General features: G+C 53.1%; 1 protein-coding gene across 2 annotated transcripts in view; it reads right to left on the bottom strand.

Annotated features, from left to right (window-relative positions):
- The window catches only part of NHSL3 (NHS like 3), a 28557-nt gene extending 19949 nt beyond the window's left edge, over positions 1 to 8608 (bottom strand). For both annotated transcript variants that reach the window (XM_060018501.1, XM_060018510.1), the window contains exon 1: positions 8363 to 8608. In XM_060018501.1, the coding sequence (XP_059874484.1) occupies positions 8363 to 8594 (232 nt within the window). In that variant the 5' untranslated portion in view covers positions 8595 to 8608. The remainder of the gene's footprint in view (positions 1 to 8362) is intronic.
- Positions 8609 to 21008: the final 12400 nt, after the last annotated feature.

Below are 21008 nucleotides of genomic sequence, written 5' to 3'. Positions count from 1 at the left end.
TAACTCTCTCTCATCTCCCGTTAAATAAGTCTTTGTTTTTCAAAGCCCAGGCCAAGGTTCACCTCTTCTGAAAGCCTTCCAGGTTGCCCAAGGCCCCCACATCTTCATGTTCTCACAAGTGCCCTGTGTCCAGGGACCTGCCCAGGAGCCCACATATTGGGCAAGGACTCTCCTTTACGATCACTCTGCCATCTCTCCAACCAGGGGCAGCAAGGTATAGACAGAGAAAGAGCACAGGGCTGGAAGCCCACGGCCCTCAGTTCTAATCCCCTTAAGGTTCATCCTTTCTGCCACCACAGCAAGCCCCTCCACTACACCTCGCTGCCTCTTATGCCCAGTGGCTCCAAGACACCCTGTTCCCTCCCTGCAAAATGGGAGAGTTAAAGCTGAACCACACCCTCCCTGAGGCCCATCTCTTGTTAAGAGACTGAGGTTGACAACAGTGTAGTCCCTGAGGGGCTGGTATTTTATATATCCACGCAGAAAATACTTGTTGAGCATACACTGTATCCCATGCTGTGTGCAGCAGGCTCCCTGCCTTGCACAGAGAAGAGGGTCCTAGTGGCAGAGCTCGATGAGACCTCAGAGATTTGCTGGCCCAATTCCCTTAATTTACAGGTGGGGAACCTGAGGCCCATAAAGGGGAAAGGTGGTATGGGGGGGCAGAGAGAACACTCAAGGGTAAAGTCCAAATCCCTTGGCATACATTCAGTGAGGACAGGCATGCAAAGAGCTTAGAAGGATGTCTGGAGTGTAGCAGGTAACTTGGCCTTCACAGGAGACCTTGCAGGAGCTGCCCCCGCTCACCAGTTCAGCCTCATCTCTGACCACACCCCTCTCATTCTCAGAGCTCCTTCCTCTTCCACCTTTGCCTGTCCTCAAGGCCCTGCTAGACAGTGTCCTCCTCCATGTCTTCCTTGACCCCCCCCCCCAGCCCAGTTCTTGGGGCTCCCACAGGCATTAATGCTGTCCGCTGATACAGAACTGATCACACCTCAGGGCTCCCCAGCACCCTGTGTAACACCAACCCAGCACTTGTCTCAAGGCAACAGTTTGCTTTGGTATGTCCCTTTCCAACCAGAAAACAAGTTCCTCAAGGACACTGATCCTCTCACTCCTCCTAGTAGCCCCAGGCTCAGCACAGTGTCTGGCACACAGTAGGTATCCCTACGTGTTGAACAGAAACTGGCAAAGGTGGTGATGATGGCACCTTGAGCACTAATGGAGGTGAAGAGGCACAGGCAAGAGAGTCCAAGGCACTCTCCCAGTCTTACCTTCTTTCACTACAAAGGCTGTGCTTGCTCCCGGATCCAGGAGGAAGAGTACTACCAACGAGTCAAGTGCATGGGAGAGCCTGGGAGAGCCTGGGGTAGGACTGGTGGGAAGAAGTAGGTGATATGGTAGGCATATGGACCAGAACTCCTGGAACCACAAGGCAGGGCTTGAGTGTCTCGTGACCCTCCTGGAGGATAGTATTAAAGGCCTCGGCTGGCTAGGGGCTTAGAGGAGAGGGTATCTTAAAGCAGGCAGGAGGTCCTACTCGGAACAGACCCCATCAGCAGCCTCCTGGGAAGCATGCACTTTGCCAGAAGATTCAGGGTTTAAACCCTTGGCAGGCTGAGCTGTCTCCATCTCCCCTCCATGCCAGCACAGAGCACCCTGGGAGTGCAGCTGACAGCCTTTGGTGAACCGGCCCCCAGGACAGCGGAACACTAGAGCACAGAGTCCTGGGGAGTATAGTCATGGGGGAGGTGGACAACGAGTTCATCCCTGCTGCCCAAGGAAGCTGCTTCCACCCACTTCCTCCCCCAAGTCAGCCACAGGACTGGAGGTGGCCGTCCATGGGTTCTCCAGATGGGAGGCAGAGGTGTGTATACCTGCTCTCCCCACCCCGCCACATTCACTGCGGCCTAAACAATATACAATGCCGCCTCTCATTAGTTTTCTTCAGCATGTGACAGGCCAGGAGCAGCTGAGACAGCTTTGAGGGTTCGGGGAGAGGGGAATTTCCGAGGGGCGGGTGGGGGAGGGGAGGCGCTCCCACTGCCCTCTGCCGACAACAGATTAGAGATTTTTCTGGCCACAGGGAAAGGGAGAGTGGTGGGGGGAGGGCCCCCCAGCCTGAAGGGGATTTCCAGGAGAACCTGGGCCCTGTGCCACCGGTGCGGATCCAGGGCCTCCGTTGAGGAGGGAGGGGGAGAGGCAGCTGGACCCGGCCCCTTCTGAAGGTGTCAGAGGTAAGGGAGGGGATGGATGAGGCCTTCTCGGCCTCCTCGGCTTCCTGCTCCTTTCATCCCACCCCTGCTCGAGGGCCCTTTCTGGGATGGGATTTTCCATTTGAAGTCAGAACAAAGGAGTGGGGAAGCTGAGGTCAGCCTGGCAGGTGTGGGCTCCTGTTCTGCCTCCAACACTGGTTGGCTGTATGACCTTGAGCAAGTCACTTCCTCCTCTGGGCCTCAGTTGCCCATCTGTATGTGCCGTGAGGGCTCCCTGTGACATCTCAGGCTATCAGCTCTGAGCGCCCAGGATCTGGAGATACCCGTGCTCTGGGGGCCCATATCAGATTACCCACCTATCACCCAAAGCCACTTAATGCCAGGCCCTGTGCTGGGCAGGGCAGAGGGAAAAGACAGTCAGCCCAGGGCCTGCCCTCAGGATGTTCAGAACAGTAAGGTATGGTGATGCCTGTGCCCACGGAATGCGACAGCCAGCTGGTCCCAACCCCCAACAGAAGCCTTGCCTGGTTCCAGCCCTGCAAATCCCTCAACCCCAGCTTCCCCTCATTCTTCCATTTTAGCTCGCATCACCTCTCGGGGAAGATCACTCTGTTCCCTCCTTAGTCACACTTCTTGACCCTTAATTACTTGTTCAATGTCTACTACCCCCCTCAAACTGTGAGGTTCACGAGGACTGGGACCTTGTCTTTCATTCATCCTCAGGACAGAGTCTGGCACATAGTAGGTACTTATTACCTAATATTAAATACTTAATAAGTATTTGTGAAATAAATTAGTGAGACCCCCTCTCCCATCTGGACCCAAGGCAGACAATGCTCATCACTTCAGAGGGGCTTGGAGAAGGTGGACCCAGACTCCTTTATGGAAACCACTCCCCCACTGATGTATCCCACAGCAGAGGGAGCCCTGCCCATATCACATCAGCCAAGGCCCCAGGCTAAGGACACTGAGATGCCCCTCCCCAAGAAGAAGGTGACCAGAAAAGCATATCCTGGGACTTCCCTGGTGGTCCAGTGGTTAAGAATCCACCTTCTGGGCTTCCCTGGTGGTGCAGTGGTTAAGAATCTGCCTGCCAATGCAGGAGACACGGGTTCGAGCCCTGGTCCGGGAAGATCCCACATGCCGCGGAGCAACTAAGCCTGTGCGCCACAACTACTGAGCCTGCGCTCTAGAGCCCACAAGCCACAACTACTGAAGCCCGCACGCCTAGAGACTGTGCTCTGCGACAAGATAAGCCACTGCAGTGAGAAGCCCACACGCCACAACAAAGAGTAGCCCCTGCTCGCCGCAACTAGAGAAAGCCTGAGCACAGCAACAAAGACCCATTGCAGCTAAAAAAATAAAAAAGAATCCCCCTTCCGATGCAAGGGACAAGGGTTCAATCCCTGGTCGTGGAACTAAAATCCCACAGGCTACAGGGCAACTAAGCCCACGCACCGCAACTACTGAGCCTGTGTGCTCTAGAGCCCGTGCGCCAACTAGAGAAGCCCGCGCACTGCAACAAAAGATCCCGCATGCCGCAGCTAAGACCCGACACAGCCAAATAAATAAACGAATAAATAAAATATTAAAAAAAGAAAGAAAAGCATATGCTGTTCAACTCCAAATCTCTTGAGCACCCTGCTCCAGAGTCTGGGGGCAATAATTTCCCCAGGAGTATCACAGAGATGATGACACTGGACCAGGCCTTGAGGATGAATAGAAGTACTGCATAGAAAAGGGAAGGGAAACACATACTAGGTGGGGAACAGCACATGCAATGGCACAGAATGTGGAAATACATGGAGTGTTTATTGAAAGGCAAACAGATACCACCCGGACCTCAGAGAGGCAAAGTGACCACTAACCAAAGTGCCTTTGGGTCCTCACTTTGCTTTAGAGCTACACAGGCCCCTTCCTCAGCAGGGAGAGTTGGCATTATTCACCCTGCATCCTCACCCACCTTCCTATGACATCCAGACCACTGGGTCCCGATGTCGTGTCCATCTGACTGGCCAAAGGTAGGCTCTCCTTCCCTGAACATAGCTCCCACCCCCAGTTCCCCCTTCCAGCTTGCTCCTCCAGACCATTCTCAAACTCATAGAATTCTAGAATGAGAAAGGGCCACTAATGGTCAGAGGTCATTAAACCCCATCTTTATTAAGACAGACAGTGTCTTGCCAAGAATGGGGCAGGACTTGGCAAAGCAGAACTCAAACGCAGAATTCTCTCCATAACCCCATGCCCAGCACAGCTCTCCCTGAGTGAGTGGCCAACGTTCATGGGGTTAAATCTGCTGAGCCTGGCAGGGTAGCTCCTAAATTCTCACTATCAGTATCGGAGCCATCCCCAGCACCCACCCCCCCAGCCACTGCCCACTGCCTGAGAGAAACCTTCGGGAGGGCTGTATACTCCTTTCCCCGAAGTTGATCCTAAGCTCTACAGCAGTTACTCCCCTCGAGTCAGAAACACATCCAACCTCATACTATCTTGTTTGGAGTATGGCCTCTGGAGACAGATTGAGTGGCTCTGTCAGTGCTACGCTATGTTCATCATGTCCATGCAAGTAAGAACCTTGCCCGTCTTGTCCCAAATATTTGCATTACCCTGACCAGTACATGACACTATCTAGTAAGGAATATGTCTTTTTCAAATGAATGAAGCTGAATGACCTTGACCAACTTACTTTCACCCTCTGGGCCTATTTTCTCACCTATAAATGGTTGTAACTGACCACCTCCCAGGTTGTTGAGGACAAGGGAAAACATTCATGAAAATGCCTGGCCAGGGTCTGGCACATAGCAGCCTTCATGTTCCCCTTCAAATTAGTCAGCACCCTGCCCTCCTTCCACACTCTGCTCACCTCCTCCAGGAAGCCTCCCCCGATTATCTGCCAGCCTCCAGTCCTGGCATCCATCCCAGAAACACTTCCTCCCCACACACTTGTCTAGAGTCCACATGATATTTCTGAAATATATGGATGTCTGCTTGTTTGTTTGTCTGTTACTTTTTCTGTGCCTGAATCCTCCGCTGGACAAAGGTAAGACTCCACCTTCCGTGGATCCCCCCTCAATAATCATCATCATCACGGGTATCTGAGGTGTAACCAATGAGTTGTTTTCCAAACATGAATCAGGATAAACTTAGCTAATGCTCAAGTCCTCAGCATCACAGCAGCAGCAACCCGCTGACATCTGGACCATGCTCCACAATTCACAATGCACTTGCATGTCTGTTTTCTAATTTGATCCTTGAAACACCCCTGTAAAGCCAGGATTTGTTATCTCTATTTTACAGGTAGCAGAACTGAGGCTTGGAGGGGTTAATAACCTGCCGGGGTCACATGGCCCGAGAGGGGCAGACCAGGGCCCAGGACAGAATTGTCCTGTCGGCTTCAAAGCCCATTCCTTCCAGACTGGGTCCTCACAACTCAGGTGAATAAACTCACAAACACAATAACAGCGACCCCTTACATTTCTATGGTGACTTCACTTTCAAATAATTTTCACATCCTCTTTTGTAAGAATCTTGGAAAGCTCACAGACCCATCAAGGATATGTCTAGCCGGAAGGTTAGCCCAGTGAGAAGGTCCCCTCTCTTCAAGAGACAGTAATGGAAACAGTGAGGCCACAGAGAAGTTGCTTGCCCAGTGTCACAGGGCTTGCTAACCGCTGGGCCAGGATGTGAACTCTCATTAACTTGCCTGACTCTGATACTCCTCCTACTTTATCAAGTTCCCTCACTTTTCTCTGGGCCTCTTCCCATCTGTACAATGGGTTGGATGAGAAGATCTTTAAGCCTTACCCCCTGGTCTATGTCCTTGGGAGAATCATGAAAGCAGGACCAGTTTTGGAAGTCAGATGATTTGAGTTCAAATCCCAGGTGGCCAAATCAATCGCTCAAAACTGTCCCTGAGCCTCAGTTTTTCCATCTTCAAATGGTCGTAAATGATAATGGAGGTAATGGATGTGGGGCGGGGAGGTGGGGGGGGGGGCGTTCTGGCACATTCAGAATAATAAATAAATGTCAGACTTCCTCTCTTTCCTTTCTAAGTCTGTGCAGGGCAGTGCGGGGAGCACGGGGGTTCTGGAAAACAGAGGCTCAAAATCTATCCCAAGCTCAGTTTTCCCTTTTATAGTAGGGGACTCAGATTAAAGAAGCCAAGACCTGCATCTATGGGTCTTTGGTTCAGCAACTGGGAGCAGGGAGATAATGACCTCCCTAGCAAAGGCCCCTGACCTCCCAGGAATTTTCTGTGTGTGCCTCCTCCCCATCTCCCCCAATCTTCATTCTAAACATTTTCCCCAGAAAGAGTTAAGCCTTCTTTGGGCTTCCCCTTCCTGACCAGCAGTGCCAGTGGAGATTAGAGAGATTGGATTTATTTCTCTTAATAAACAGAAAAGAAGTTTGGCCAGGCAGGTGACAAGGAAACAATTGGAATAATAGGAGGTTGGAGCAAAAGGAAGCAGGACTTCCTCCAGACATACCTACGGCCACCCTCAGACCTGGGGAAACAACAGCCAGGGGCAGGGAGGTGTTGCCCATGCACGTGGTCCCAAATCAGGTCGACCTGCTGCCCAGAAAGCCCAGTGCTACCCAATACCAAACACAAGGCAGGGGGAGGCCTGCCACTGACCCAATGACCCTTAACCCAGACTGTCGGAGCAAGGACCTACAGAGTCAGCTTTTCCAGCCCCTGCACCCAGGCTGATCTCCCAGGGGAAAAGTGTCCACTGCCCTGGGGTATGCCACTAGCCTTCTATCTCTAATCCTGACAGTCTGACCACAAACCATCCTGCTGCAATTCTGACCCATGCCCCCTCGAGTGTGATAGGGATGACTTCAGATTGAATCCCAGTGGGACAGCCCTGGGACAGACTTCATATATTGTGGGGACTGCAGAGCCCTTGGAAACACCCCTCATGCAAACCTTCCCATGGGGCCTGGCCCAGTCATCTCAGCCCCAGCACCCAACTTCTGTTTGTGGCTGGGCTGCAGGGGAGCAGGGCCCATATCCAAAAGGAAGATCAGGCCGGAAGCAATCACACAAGAGGCCTTTCACCCTCTTCCTGACCCCTAAAGTGTTCCATCTAATTATCCTCCAGAGGAGGTGGTTAAAGGACACTGGGCGGGTAAACACAGGCAGAATGGGATGGGCCTGCACACACCGCCATTTCCTCACCTCTAGCACTGAAGCAGGAGCACAGGAAAGGTAGACTTCCTAGGACGGCTGGCCCCAAGGGAGCCCCACCCTCTTGCAGAGACTCATGCCCTCCACCTCAATCAGGAGACAGAAACAGAGAGGAAGATGAGGGAAGAACAAAGCAAGCGGCCAAAAGAAAAGTGATTCCAGTAGGGATGGGCCAGATCAGCCACCCCTCCCGTCAGGCTGCCCATCCATCAGGCCAGAGGGAGCCTAGAGGCAAGGAATTAGCTGTAGTACTTCAGGTAACCACCGCTGCCCCAGGTACAGCCTCTCCATTAACTTGGGCCTGTTTCCCCCATCTGCAAGCACACTTCCAACACAAGACCGTTTCTACCAAGGCGGGGGGAAGGAGTGGTGGGTGGGGCAGTTGGCTCAGATCCTGAGCTCACCACCCCAGGAGGTGGATGTTTGCGGTTTGGCCCAGGTGAGTGGTGAGGGGGACCAGGTAGGAAAAGCTAACACTGCTAAGAACCTAAAGCATGTTATGCTCCGTGCTGGGTCCTCTGTGGGGCTGGAAACCCGGATCCACCTCGACGACTGAAACACCTTTTGAGTGCAGTTGGCTTTCCAGACCCAGAGGGACCCCCCCACCAGAGATGTAAGGTCACGTGCCTCTCCCATTGGCCCCAGGCCAGAGCCAAGACTCTGACCCCCTGACTCAGCAGCAGAGGGCAGAACGTGAGTGAGACTGGGGGAAGGGGGCACCGCCTCACCGTCCCAAGAGCCGGGCGGCCAGCACTTCCTGCTTAAGCCAGGGGATTCCTGCCCCCTTCGGGGGGTCCTCTCCATCTCGAGCGGGGCTGAGCCCTGGGCTCTTCGCTCCCCAAGCAACGGCGCCTAGGGAGTCACCACCTCCGACACGCCGCGGACCCCCAGAGGAGCCACCCAGGCCGCACCCTCGGCGCCGCCCGGCGCCTGCCCAGGTGCCCGGTCGCCTTACCTCGGCCTTTACCCTTGGCCCTCCTGGCCTTGTCGTCCGCCTTCTTGGCCCGGGGGGCGGCCGGTTCGGCGCCCTCTGTCCCTGCCGCCTTCTTGCGCCGCTTGCCCCGCAGCCAGCTGAAGGCACGGCGGAGGCCGGACACGCCGGAGCGAGACTTCTTCCTGCGCGGGGGGCCGCCCGGGCCCCCCGGCTCTTCGGCCGCAGGTGCGGCGGGGGGCGCGCGGGCCGCCATGGCTCGGCCGGGGGACCCGGCGCGAGGGTCAGGCCCCCTGCGGCGGGGCGCCCATGGGCCGGGGGCGGGTGGGCGGGCGGGCAGGCGGCCGCCGCGCGGAGACGCGCCCGCAGAAAAGTTTGGGCGGCGGAGGCAGAGAGGGCGAGGAGCGGGGCGGGCGGCGGGAGCGGCGCGGGAGGGGCCGCGGGGCGGCGGGCGGGGCGCGGAGGCCGGCCGGGAGGGACAGAGCCGGGAGGGAGAGGCCGCGGGGCGGGGGCGGTGCTGCCTTTGGCCCCTCCCCGCCTCCTCCGGCCCTCCGGCCCGGGTCCAGGAGGTCGGGGACTCGGGGAGGGCGAGGTCCGGTGCAGAGGGAGGGTGGTCCCGCGCCCCCAAGCCGCGCCTGCGGGCTGGGGCCGAGAGGGCGGGGTCGCGGGGCGGGGCGGGTCCGGGAGGGGGCGGTACCGAGGTTCCGTTTCTGCGGGGGCACTGAGGAGAGCTGGGTTCGAACAGAGAAGTACGGGGCGATGATGGGGATGCGCAGGGAAAGGGGGGAGAGAGGTGTTGGGTTTGGACCCCAAGAGAACCTGGTGCCCTGAGTTTGGTCCGGGACGAGATGGGGGATTCTGGAATTCTTCTGCAATAAGGGAATTCTGAGAATGTTTTCCAGGACCCGGGCAGTACTGGAGGTTTTGCTCTAGAGACAGACGTCAGACCCACCCGAGACCTGTGACCGACAGTGGGTCTTCCTCTCCCATCTGGCGACTGGGAGTCGTCCCTTCGCTCCTTTCCCCTTCCTCACCCCACCTTCACCTTTCCTCACCCCATCTTCCCCCAGCCTCCATCTGTCCTCGATGTGGAGCTGGGACCCATGCCTCCTGGGTTCCTGCTTCATCCTTGGGTGACTGGGATGAGGAGAGCCGTGCCTCAGTTTACCCTTGGGCCAGGCAGGGAGTCCCCAGAGCACTCCTGCCTGGGTCTGAATTTTCCACTGAGATGCTCAACACTGATTAGAGCTGATCGTGGATTAAACTCACAACTTTATAAGGTGCTTTGAGATCCTCTGCAGGTGACAAGTGTGACTGAGGAAGCTGGTAGGGAAAGGAAGCCTTTAAGAATCATGAAAATGCTGTGCTTGTTTCCTCCAGACCTCTGGCTCTTTATTATAGCTGATCAAGCACTTTCATATCATCTGATCCCACAACAAGCTCTGAGGGAAGCAGGGCAGGGAGTGATACCCCCATAGTACAGAAGGGAAACTGAGGCCAGAAGAGGACAGTGATTGCCCAAGAGCACAGAGGTGGTCAGCAGCAGAGGAGCTAAGATCGACAACCTAGGTCTTGTCTCTGCCTGGTCCCCAGGAGCTAGAAATTGCCCTAGGGTCCAGCTGTGGGTTCAGGGCTCTTAGACTCCCTCACTGGGTCCCCAGAAGGGCATCATGATTACCCCACCGGTTAGAATTTGTCTTCATCGCCCAACCTGACCCTGGTCAAATAGCTTTCTCCTGCTCCCCACCCAGCCCAGTCAGCCCTGCTGTAGTATAGACAACACTCACTATATTATAGAAGGATTAGACTGTGCATTGTGACCTCTCTAACCTGCCTTAGCCCCCGAGTGCCCCCAGCGGCTCAGCTGTGGCAAACTTGGGCCATCACTGGCACCTCCCCCCTACCACCTGGGGGACCTGGGGCAGATTACTGTCCTTGCTGGGCCTCAGTTTCCCATCTAACCACCATTCATTTGGTTTCTGCCCAGCCTAGCACTATCCCTAAGGACCCTACCTCTCCTTCCATTGGTGAGTATCAGAGGAAAATTGTTATAGGCAGGGCTGAGACTTCGAGAGCGAGCGATGCACAGGGCCTTGGCCTGTTGGAGAGTCTGGATGCATTGGTAGGGAGGAAAGAGGAAAGCAAACATGCTCTGGCTTTTGGAAGTGGCGATCAGGAGAGGAACGTTGGGCAATCTTGCCCCCCACCAACCCTTTCAGCACCTCCTTTCTTCTTGGTGGCCAGACTGGTTACACAGTTTGCAGAGCCCAGTGCAAAATGAAAATGCAGGGCCTTTATTCAAAATTTATTAAAAATTTCAAGAAGGCAACGGCAGAGCATTCAACCAAACATGGGGCCTTTCTAAGAGCAGGGCCGTGTGGACTACGCCCACGAAGTTGGCCCTGCCAGTGGCTCATATAATTTCTCAGCGAAAGCTCCCCTAGAAACACAACCCCGAGGAGTCAACTCACAGATTGGGTCCCCTGATTAGGAGAAGAGGAGAGGAAAGGGGAGTGGGGAGAGGTCAGGTCTGTGTTCCCCTCACTGCTCCTAACTCTAACACCCAGACATTCTCACCTCCCATCTCCAGCCACCCCTCAGACCAGCAGCCCAGCTTTCCTGCTTGTCCCCTGGCCTAATGGACTGGCCTGCTTCTGCGACCCTCAGGGCTAGCTGGGAAGGGCTAGCCTGCAACACTGCTCTCTGGATTCATGATTGCTCAGCTCAGCTACATTTCTTTGCTGGCCCTCTGGGCAGCTAAGGAAACTGACTTCCCAGCAGCCGCTGTCGGCAGGGCCCAAAGTCCATCCTGGAGCCAGGCTGTCACCTGACCAGGAAGGAAGCTGCCAGCCTGTCCCCAGGGAGGAACCAGCAATAACCAAGCTTGGGGCTACAGCCCCTGAGGCCATCTAGCTTTGCTCCCTCTGTTTTTGTTTTTCTTTTTTTCCTTTTTCTGGCTGTGCCACATGGCTTTCAGGATCTTAGAAGTACAGAGTCCTAACCACTGGAACGCCAGGGACTTCCCTGCTCCCTCTGTTTTTGGAAAACCCAGGACCACCCCATGTTGCCCTCACACCCATCCTACACTTCCTGACCCCCCACCCTTGGGAGACCTGCCTCCCATAGGCTCCAGCTTTGTCCCCTGCTAGGCCTGGCCTCCACCTACAGACTCCAGACTAAGCAGCCACGCCAAGGTATGGCTGAGCCTCCCTCGTTTTACCGGGAACACCAGGAAGGGACAGAGTCTGTAAATCATGCAGCTGTGGGTGGGAGCACTTTGGCTTCCCTCAGTTCTTAGACCAGCTGGAGGGCAGAGCAGTTCTGCAAAGTCGAGGATGTTGAGAGATTAATAGTCCTCGTATTCCATAGATAAGAAGTGTAAATAGAGGAGGAGTGACTTGCCAACAGGCACACAGCTACCTCTGGGCAGAGATGGAATTTAAAACTGATTTGTGTTCGTGGGGGGGGGAGGTGGGGGGGGGTTCTAATTGATCACTTGCTTTGTGCCCCTGCCCCACCCCTGCTGCTTTCAAGGGTGGGCAGTTAAGACCCTGGAAAAGCAAAGTATTTATCCTGGGGCCGCAGCTGGCCCTCCAGGAACCTCCAGAAATGTTCTGCTTAACTTCAAATGCACCTGTATGCATTTTTTCTGGGGAAAGGGTCCACAACTTTAACAGATTCTCAAAGGGGTTCCTGTTTCAGAATGAACTAAGAATCTACACTTTGATCCTTTTCAGTGGGAGAAGATAGAAACGGGCTCCTTGTATCTGATGCCCTCTACCTCTTTCCTCCCTAACCTGGGGGCGCGGGGAGACCCTGCAGGTCTCATCCCCACAATGGACACTCCTGTGGCCCCTACTCTGTGGCTCCTGGCATCTGTGGCAGCGTATCAACGTTTCAAACAACCTCCCTGCTGAGGTCTTCTTTGATCCTCCCAGCATCTCTTAGAATCAGGCCCCAAGCCTAATTCCATCCATTTTCCCTGCTGGGTTGAGAGGTGAAATAATGCCCAAGGTGTTGGTGATGTGTGTGGAATGGAGATGGAGTCTTGTGGGTTCTCAGCTCTGAGTTGCTGCCAGCTCCTAGGAGGCTGAGGGAGGGAAGGAAAGAGAGAGAGGAGGGGGAGACAGAGAGAAAGGAAAGGTTGCTGTTGCCACTGCCCAGTCTCCATTGTGGAATGAATTCTGATTCCTTGCATTCTTTCAGCCACTATCTCCTGAGCACCAGCTCTGTGCTCCAGGCTTCCAGACTGACCAGCTATTCTGTGATCAGACTGTCACTCTCTGAGCTGTACACAGTGTAAAAATGTGGGTTTCAACCTTTTTCTTTTAGCAGTGGAACTTTTATTTTTCCCTGCAAACAAAAGCCCCCTGAATTTTATCTGACAGATAAAACAGATAAAAGCAATGCTTTATACATATGAATTTATTTTTATAAATCAAAAGGTATAACCTTTACTTAACACAAAATAAATCAGCAGGAACAATGCCAACATTTTGATGGACTAAAAATTTGAAATCCTGAGTTACAGGTGTGGTTATTGTTTTAACAGAGAGCCAGCGTTCAGTTTATTTCTGCAACAGTTTCTCTTAGGCAGTTATTAGAAAATACTACACTTCATAGACAAGCAAGGGCAAATGGTAAGAGTTTTAGCATCTTGGTAGAAATGTCAGGAGAAGCTTTATCTGAGGTCTGCACAGAAATGAGTTATCCAGCCAGCCCAGCCTAATGGCTTGTTAAAAGTTAGCCTAACAAGTTTCTCATCTCGGTCCTGCCACTAACTTGGTGTCCTTGGGTAAGACACTTGCCCTCTCTGGGCACCAGTTACCCCATCTGAATATCTGATTTCACCTAGAAAAGGAGAGTGTGAGTGGAGGTACTGGAGTGGGTTGGGGTGTGTGGGGTGATGCATCGAGCATATATGGAAACTTCATTACTCATCCTCACCGCCCACCCCCATCCCAGTGCCAGACCTGAAGAAGGAGCCACAAAACCACTGAACTGCCCAAGTTCAAAGGCAGAGGCGAGTTGCCATGGAGACGTGCTTTGTTTCCCAACTGTCTGGCTGCATCTGACAAGCACAAAAGCTGGCCAGATGGACACTGACCTAGGCTGAGAGAGCCAGGATTTCCTGACCCCCAGATCCACAGGGCTCACTGCTGTCCAAGGAGGGCGGTCAGTTCTCAGTTCTCACCCCCGAAACAGGGGCATGACCAGCCTGGTCTGCCAGTTGATAAGGCTTCCTGTAGGGAGCTGCTGGGTGGGGCCTCCAGGTGTTTGCAGACACCCACTCCACCAGTCCTGGGCAGCAAGGCTGGCCCTGTGCCCAAGGGCAGGGCCAGGAGGGAAGTGCCCACACTCAGGGCCTTCTGGAAGCTGGGAGAGGGGTCAAGATGTATGGGGCCCATGATCGCACATGGGGCCTACACAAACACGCCGAGACACAAACACAGCTTGACAGACCCACATGCACACCAGTTTACCCTGGCATACTCAGATACATGGACACACACCAAGACACAAACCCAGATACACACTGATACCTCTGAGTACCCATAAACGCCCAGGTACACTGAGACAGCCTGATATCTAAACACATGTAAACACACACAGGTACAGAAACATACCCAATTATACACAGACATGCTGACACACACACATATATACACAAATGCTCACATTCCCAGATGCACAGACACTCATACTGTCATCCACTGATACAAAAACAACACACACAGATACCCACTGGCCCATAAATCAGAGAGAGATATACAGAAGGCCTAGTCACATAAATATAAACAAACAGTTACAGATGGCAGCACCGATGCACAAAACCCAACACACATTCAGGCAAGAGGAAGCGAAGGGAACTAATACTTGGTGAGGGTCAATTCTGCACAGGCAGTGTGAAAGGGATTATATCTGTAGGATCTTCTTGAAATCCTTCCAACAATCTGTGAAGTTGGCATCGTTATCCCCTCCTTTTACAAATGCGATAACGTAGAATATATGTATCTATAAAATGCCCAAACAATGCAGCAATAAACAGGGTAAAATGTGAAAGTGCCTCTTTACGCATGTTCCCCACCTCCACCTCACCACTGTTAGTGGTAGTGGGCAGTATGCATATATTTTTTCTACGCGTTTACATACAAGCATTTAAAAATATTACAAGTCTGAACACTTCCCACAAAAGCAACTCAGAGTGGTTAAGAAATGTGACCAAGGTCATAGAGCCAGTTAGCAGAATCAGGATTTGGATGTAGCTCTGGCTCACTCCAAAATACTCTTTCTGCTGCCTCAGCCCACAGACAACCACAGAGACACAAATTCACAAAGGGGAGGCCCAGGGCAGGGGGAGGGGCTGCACCTCAGGGCTGGCCCAACAGGCTTTCTGTCTGATTGCTCTGGGTTCCCCGGGTGGTTCTTCTGGCTAAAGGCGTTGCCCCTATAAATTCCTGTTAAGGGGCAGATGTCTTCCTGGGATAGGAACCTTTGAATCATTGACCCCAGGTGAGCACCAAGCAGGTGACTAAGTGATGCAGGCACAGCTCCAACCCCAGCTCCCCCCAGTCTCCTAACCTCTCAATCCCTTCTCCACACACCCCAGAGGCACCTTTTCTGATGCTATATCTGGATCTTGTCCCTCTGGCAGCTTAAATCCCTTCCTGTTGACTCCAGTGTAAATCCCAGCCTCTTGGACACCTAGGGCCCTTCACTCTCCAGCCTGACCTCCCTCTCCCCATTTTTTTTTTTTTTTTTTTTGCGATACGCGGGCCTCTCACTGTTGTGGCCTCTCCCGTTGCGGAGCACAGGCTCCGGACGCGCAGGCTCAGCGGCCATGGCTCACGGGCCCAGCCGCTCTGCGGCATGTGGGATCTTCCTGGACCGGGGCACGAACCCGTGTCCCCTGCATCGACAGGCGGACTCTCAACCACTGCGCCACCAGGGAAGCCCCCTCTCCCCATTTTTGCATTTGGCAAAGTACTTGTCCTTCAGGACCAGCCCAAATGCTCCTCTTGTTGAGCCTTCACTGACTCCCCCGTGCAGATTCACCCCGGCCCCACAGTGTGCTCAGCAGACACCCGCCATGACTTACAATCATCACTGTCAAAGCATCTCCGCTGATGGACTGACCAGCTTCCAGGGCTTGCCCTAAGTGCTTATATAATTGCCTCCCTTAATCTTTACAACAGCCCTAAAGAGATAAGAAGTATTGTCCCCATTTTACGGATGGTTAAATGGAGGCCCAGAGAGGTTGAGTCCCTTCTTTAAGGTCTGATTTTCTCAAAAGTCAGTCCTTGGCCACATCACATACAACCACATTATAGCAAACATGTTTCCATTGCCCTCCCAGCTAGAAGCCCTGGAGAGCAGGTTTCCTCGTCTCTTCCTGGCCTCCTTCGTCTCTGAACCTCTGGTGCTGGCACAGGCTTGGACAGTGGGGAGGGGCTCAGTGAACGGTTGTTGAATGAGGTCCCCATCCATTTGCTGTGACAGAATAAGAGAGGATAGGCGAGGAGACACTGGGGTACCCTGGGAGGACCCCTGCTAGATGGGATTCCCCAGGAAGTCACTGAAGGCAAGAGTTCCCTCAAGATTGGGATGTGTCTGCCCCTAGATCTCAGGGACATCTGTGCAGACCCTGCTAGGGGAGCAGGTGTCCTCTGGCTCCTCCACATGTCCCTCCCATCAGGAGCTCTCAGCCAATCTGTTATTAAATATTTACTGTTTCCCACTCTGCTCAGCTTGGTGCCAGGCCCTGGACAAGGGGACCAGAGAACAGGGAACAGGGAACTATACAGTTAATGATCACCTACCAGGTGCCATGGAATCCTCCCAACAGCCCTGCAGTGAGTCTCTCAACCCTATTTTTGCAGCTGGAGAAATGAGGCTCAGAGTAGGGAAGACACTGGTTCGAGGTCACACAGCCAGTGAGCCAAGATCCAGAGTCAGCTGTGTGGGCATCTGTGCCCCTGCATCCTACCCCCCACCTCAGAGCCAGGGAGGATGTGGGCTGACTCAGACAAGACTCAAGGAGGCCATTTTTGAGGTGGGGCGTAGCTGGAACCCAGCCTGCCCTGGTGGACATTTTACAACAATAGCTTGCCTTTGTCCAGCACTTTCCCTTCCATTAGCTCATCCAGCCCTCCCCAACATCCCCTCGGGTGCCTATTATTATCTCCATTCGACAGATGAGGGATGGAGGCTCCGTGAGGTCAGGTGGCTTTCCCAAGTTTGCACAGAGCATGCAGAGCAAAGCAGGGGTAAACTTTCAGACCCTAACCCTCCTCCTGTGTCTCCCTGCTGCCTCCACTTCTGCCTCCTCCCAGCAGTCCTCCTTGCTGCCCCAAGTGAGCTCTCTAAACTGAACCGTGGGCAATTCCCTGGCGGTCCAGTGGTTAGGACTCTGTGCTTTCACTGCTGAGGGCCTGGGTTCAATCCCTGGTGAGGGAACTAAGATCCCACAGGCCACATGGTGTGGCCCAAAATAAAATAATTAATTTAGGGACTTCCCTGGTGGCTCAGTGGTTAAGCATCCGCCTGCCAATGCAGGGGACATGGGTTCGAGCCCTGATCCAGGAAGATCCCACATGCCACGGAGCAACTAAGCCCATACGCCACAACTACCGAGCCTGTGCTCTAGAGCCCGTGAGCCACAACTACTGAGCCCACATGCCACAGCTCCTGAAGCCCGCACGCCTAGAGCCCATGCTCCGCAACAAGAGAAGCCACCGCAATGAGAAGCCCGCGCACCCCAACAAAGAGTAGCCCCCGCTCGCTATAACTAGAGAAAGCCCAAGCACAGCAACAAAGACCCAACACAGCCAAAAATAAATTAAAAATAAATCGATTAAAAAAATTTTTTTAACTTAATTAATAATTTAATTTAAATAAATAAACCCAACCATGAGCCTCCAGCTCTAAGGGCCTGGCCATTCTCTGCTCTCTCATACCTCTCACTGCCACACCTTTGCCCGTGGCTGGTTCCTTAGCTCTCCCTGACTCATTCACCTTGCAAGCTCCTACTCAGCCTGCGAGTGCCAACTCAAATGCTCCCTTCTCTAGGAAGGCTTCCTGGATTGTAAGGATTTGTTTGTATGGATTTCTCCATACAAACCTCTAATAGATCTTATTGTATTAAATTGCTTGTCTCCCTCCTCAGACTATGAGCTCCTTAAGGGCAAAGACAATGATTTTTCAAGTCTGTCTTCCCTGCACATAGCTTTTCATTGAATGAATGAATGACATCCCAAGGGCTCTAACAGAAATAGGGACATTGGGACTTCCCTGGTGGTCCAGTGGTTAAGACTCCACACTCCCAATGCAGGGGGCCCAGTTTGACACATGGTCAGGGAACTAGATCCCACATGCCGCAACTAAGAGCCCACATGCCGCAATGGAAGATCCCACACGCAGTAAAGAAGAAGATCCTGCGTGCCGCAAATAAGACCCGGCGCAACCAAATAAATTAATTAAAAAGAAAAAAAAAGAAATAGGGGCATCAAGAAGAGAAGCTATTAATAAACATTTGTTATTATTTTTATCCAAAAAAAAAAAAAAAGAAGAGAAGCTAGTATTTAGGGAGGAAAAAGAAGGGATGGGATTTTGCTTTTGACCATTTGGAGTCTGAAGTGCTACTAGGACATTCAGCTAGATATACCTACTAGGTAGGAGTTGGGGTGGGGTGGGGAGGAAAATTGACCAGGAAGAAAAGATATTAACAGCAACTGCCAGTAACTGAATACTGACTAGTGCCAGACCCAGTGCTGAAAACTTTCTTTTTTGGCCACGCCCTGCAGCATTGGGATCTTAGCTCCCAGACCAGGGAGGAGCCCATGCCCCCTGCAGTGGAAGCTTGGAGTCCTAACCACTGGACCACCAGGGAAGTCCCTCAGTGCTGAAAGCTTTATGTGCCTTATCCCATTTGATCCCCAAGAGATAGGTAATATCAACTCATTTGATGGAGGAGGAAGTTGAGGCTCAGAGAAGTAGTTTTCCAAAGTTGCATTGCTAATAAAAGGCAGAGGCAGGATTTGAACCCAGATCCACAAGATGCCAAAGTCCACGCACTTAATCCTGCCTCCATATGGAGACTATGGAGGACTGAGTTTATAGAACACATACCTTTAAGGGAGAGAGTAGGAAGCTGAGATCAGAGAGGGAACCATTCAAGAGATAGAAGGGAAACCAGCAGGGTGGTGTTTGAGGCCAAGAAAAGAGCTCCAAGAAGGGTCACGTCAACAGTGCCTACTGTCCCTGAGAGATCAAGGTTGGGCAAGGGATTTAGCAACTGAGAAGCAACCTTCCAGAGAGCTGCTTCCACGTGTTTCAGGGAGTCCATAATAGGACCTGCCTGAGTGGGAGGTGAGAAAGTGGAGGCGGTTGGCTAGAAAGAGAAGGAGAGAACAGGGAAGAAAGGGAGCATCCCATCGGTATGCAGGCCTACGAGGGCGGGGCAAACAGGTTGGGGCTGGCCTGGAAATACTGGGGAAGGGATGTAAGCAGGTGGGGGGGGTGAGCATATGAGCACTGTGGGTTGAGTCAGCAACTAGCCTCAAGGACACCCTCAGTCTCTTCCTTGACAGCCCCACGATCAAACCCTCTCCTCCATCCCATCCCCATCTTGCAGGCCAAGCTACACTAGCCTCATTCATCCTTTCCTCTCCCTCCCCCACCCTGTCCTCACCGCTCCCCTGAGGTTGTTCAGGACCAGCCATCCCCACTTCCAATCTGCTGTCTCACCCTCCCTGGCCCAGCCTGGTGAGGCAGGCAGGGAGGAGCTTCCAGGCAGGAAAGGGCTGAGTCACTCGGCCACACATCTGGTCTCAGATCTTGATACCCAGCTGAAAGGGGCAGGAAGGAAGAGGGCTCCTCCCCAGCAAGCTCTCCTGGCCAGTCCTCACTTTGCCAGCTGAGTGGGGCAGGCTGGGAGAGGAGAGCCCTTGTCACATTAACAGCCAGCATTTGCTGAGCTGCTTCACCCACTCCAGCTGGGGTCCTTTGCTTCTATGCTTGCCTTTAAAAAGTAGGGTCTTGGGCTTCCCTGGTGGCGCAGTGGTTGAGAGTCTGCCTGCTAGTGCGGGACACACGGGTTCGAGCCCTGGTCTGGGAGGATCCCACATGCCGCGGAGCAACAAGGCCCGTGAGCCACAACTACTGAGCCTGCGCGTCTGAAGCCTGTGCTCTGCAACCAGAGGCCGCAATAGTGAGAGGCCCGCGCAGCACGATGAAGAGTGGCCCCCGCTTGCCACAACTAGAGAAAGCCCTCGCACAGAAACGAAGACCCAACACAGCAAGAATTTAAATAAATTAATAAACTCCTACCCCCAACATCTTCTTTAAAAAAAAAAAAAAAAAGTAGGGTCTTGCCTGAAAAGTAGGACCTGTCACCTCCCTTTCACAGGTGAGGAAACTCAGAGAGACAAAGTGACTTGGGCAGGGTCACACAGATTGGAGGGCTGGTCCATTGGTGTCCTCATCCCGTGCTCTGGGCACACAGGAAGGGATGGTGTTTGGAGACAGTGGACAAGGAGGCTGAGGGGCTCAGGCATACCAGTGGGTGACGCCTGCAAAAGCTGGGTGGAGGGAGGCACTAGGCCCATGGTCCTGCCAAAACGGCCCCTTTCCCAAGCCCCAGTGGAAGGCAGACCCTCCTTCCTCCCCACTCCCTGCTCTGCCCTTGCTGTTGTTGGCTCAGCTCTGAGGCACCCCATCTCATTCCTCAGCATCTTCCATCCTCTCCTCACCGTGCCATGCTGAGAGGAATAGCAAGGACCTTGGCAGGCGGTGTCCTACCATTCTGCACTCTGCCAGGGCACAGTGTTCCCATTGTCTTGAGCAGTGAGAGGTGTCCAGGTCCTGGGGAGGAGCGGGGGATCATGCCAGGCCTCTACTCTCTCCTCAGGCTGCTCAGCAGCCTTCTCTGGGCCCAGGCTGTTTGTCCACACAACAGTGGACAAACACTGAGTTTGAGAGTGACATTGGGCAAGTCACACTCCTCCTCCTGAATGGGGCAGGCTATGTAGATTATACAGAAAAGCAAGCCAATCAGCATTCTCCCATAGACCTGGACCATCCCTGATACTAACTTTTGATTGATTCAATTGCATTTAATGTGGCTAGAGTCACAGATGTGCCACTTGCTGTGTGACCTTGGGCAAATTTCTAGACTTCCCTGAGTCTCGGTTTCTTCCTCTTTAAAACAGGAATAGCAATAATAACACCTCCCTACGAGAGTGGTTGTCGGGGTTGATTTAGATAATGCCTAAAGCAGGTACCACACAGTGTTTAAAAGAAAAAAAAGAGAGATACTTAGTATTATTGGGAGATATCTGATTACAAACTGAATTCATGCTCAAAGAGAATCTGGGAAATGCAGAAAAGTACAAAGTTGTAAATTAAAATCACCTGTAATTCCACCCAGAAGCACCTTTTTGTGATGATTTTCTTACACAGAGTGGAGTTGCCCTCCCTCACCCTCCAAGAGAATGACCCATGTGCTTCCAGGGAGGATGGGTGGATAAATCTGCATTTTCTGCATCCTCTCTGGGCCTCCGGTTCCCTGTCTGGAAAGAAAAGGGTTGAAGTAATCAGGGAAGACAAATAGATTTAATTTCATATGCTAACTGCTGCCTCAAATGGCTCTGGGTCCACAGTGCCGTGATCA

The sequence above is a fragment of the Delphinus delphis genome, chromosome 1 (assembly GCF_949987515.2).
Source record: "Delphinus delphis chromosome 1, mDelDel1.2, whole genome shotgun sequence".
Lineage (NCBI taxonomy): Eukaryota > Metazoa > Chordata > Mammalia > Artiodactyla > Delphinidae > Delphinus > Delphinus delphis.
This window is presented reverse-complemented; position numbering and strand designations above follow the sequence as displayed.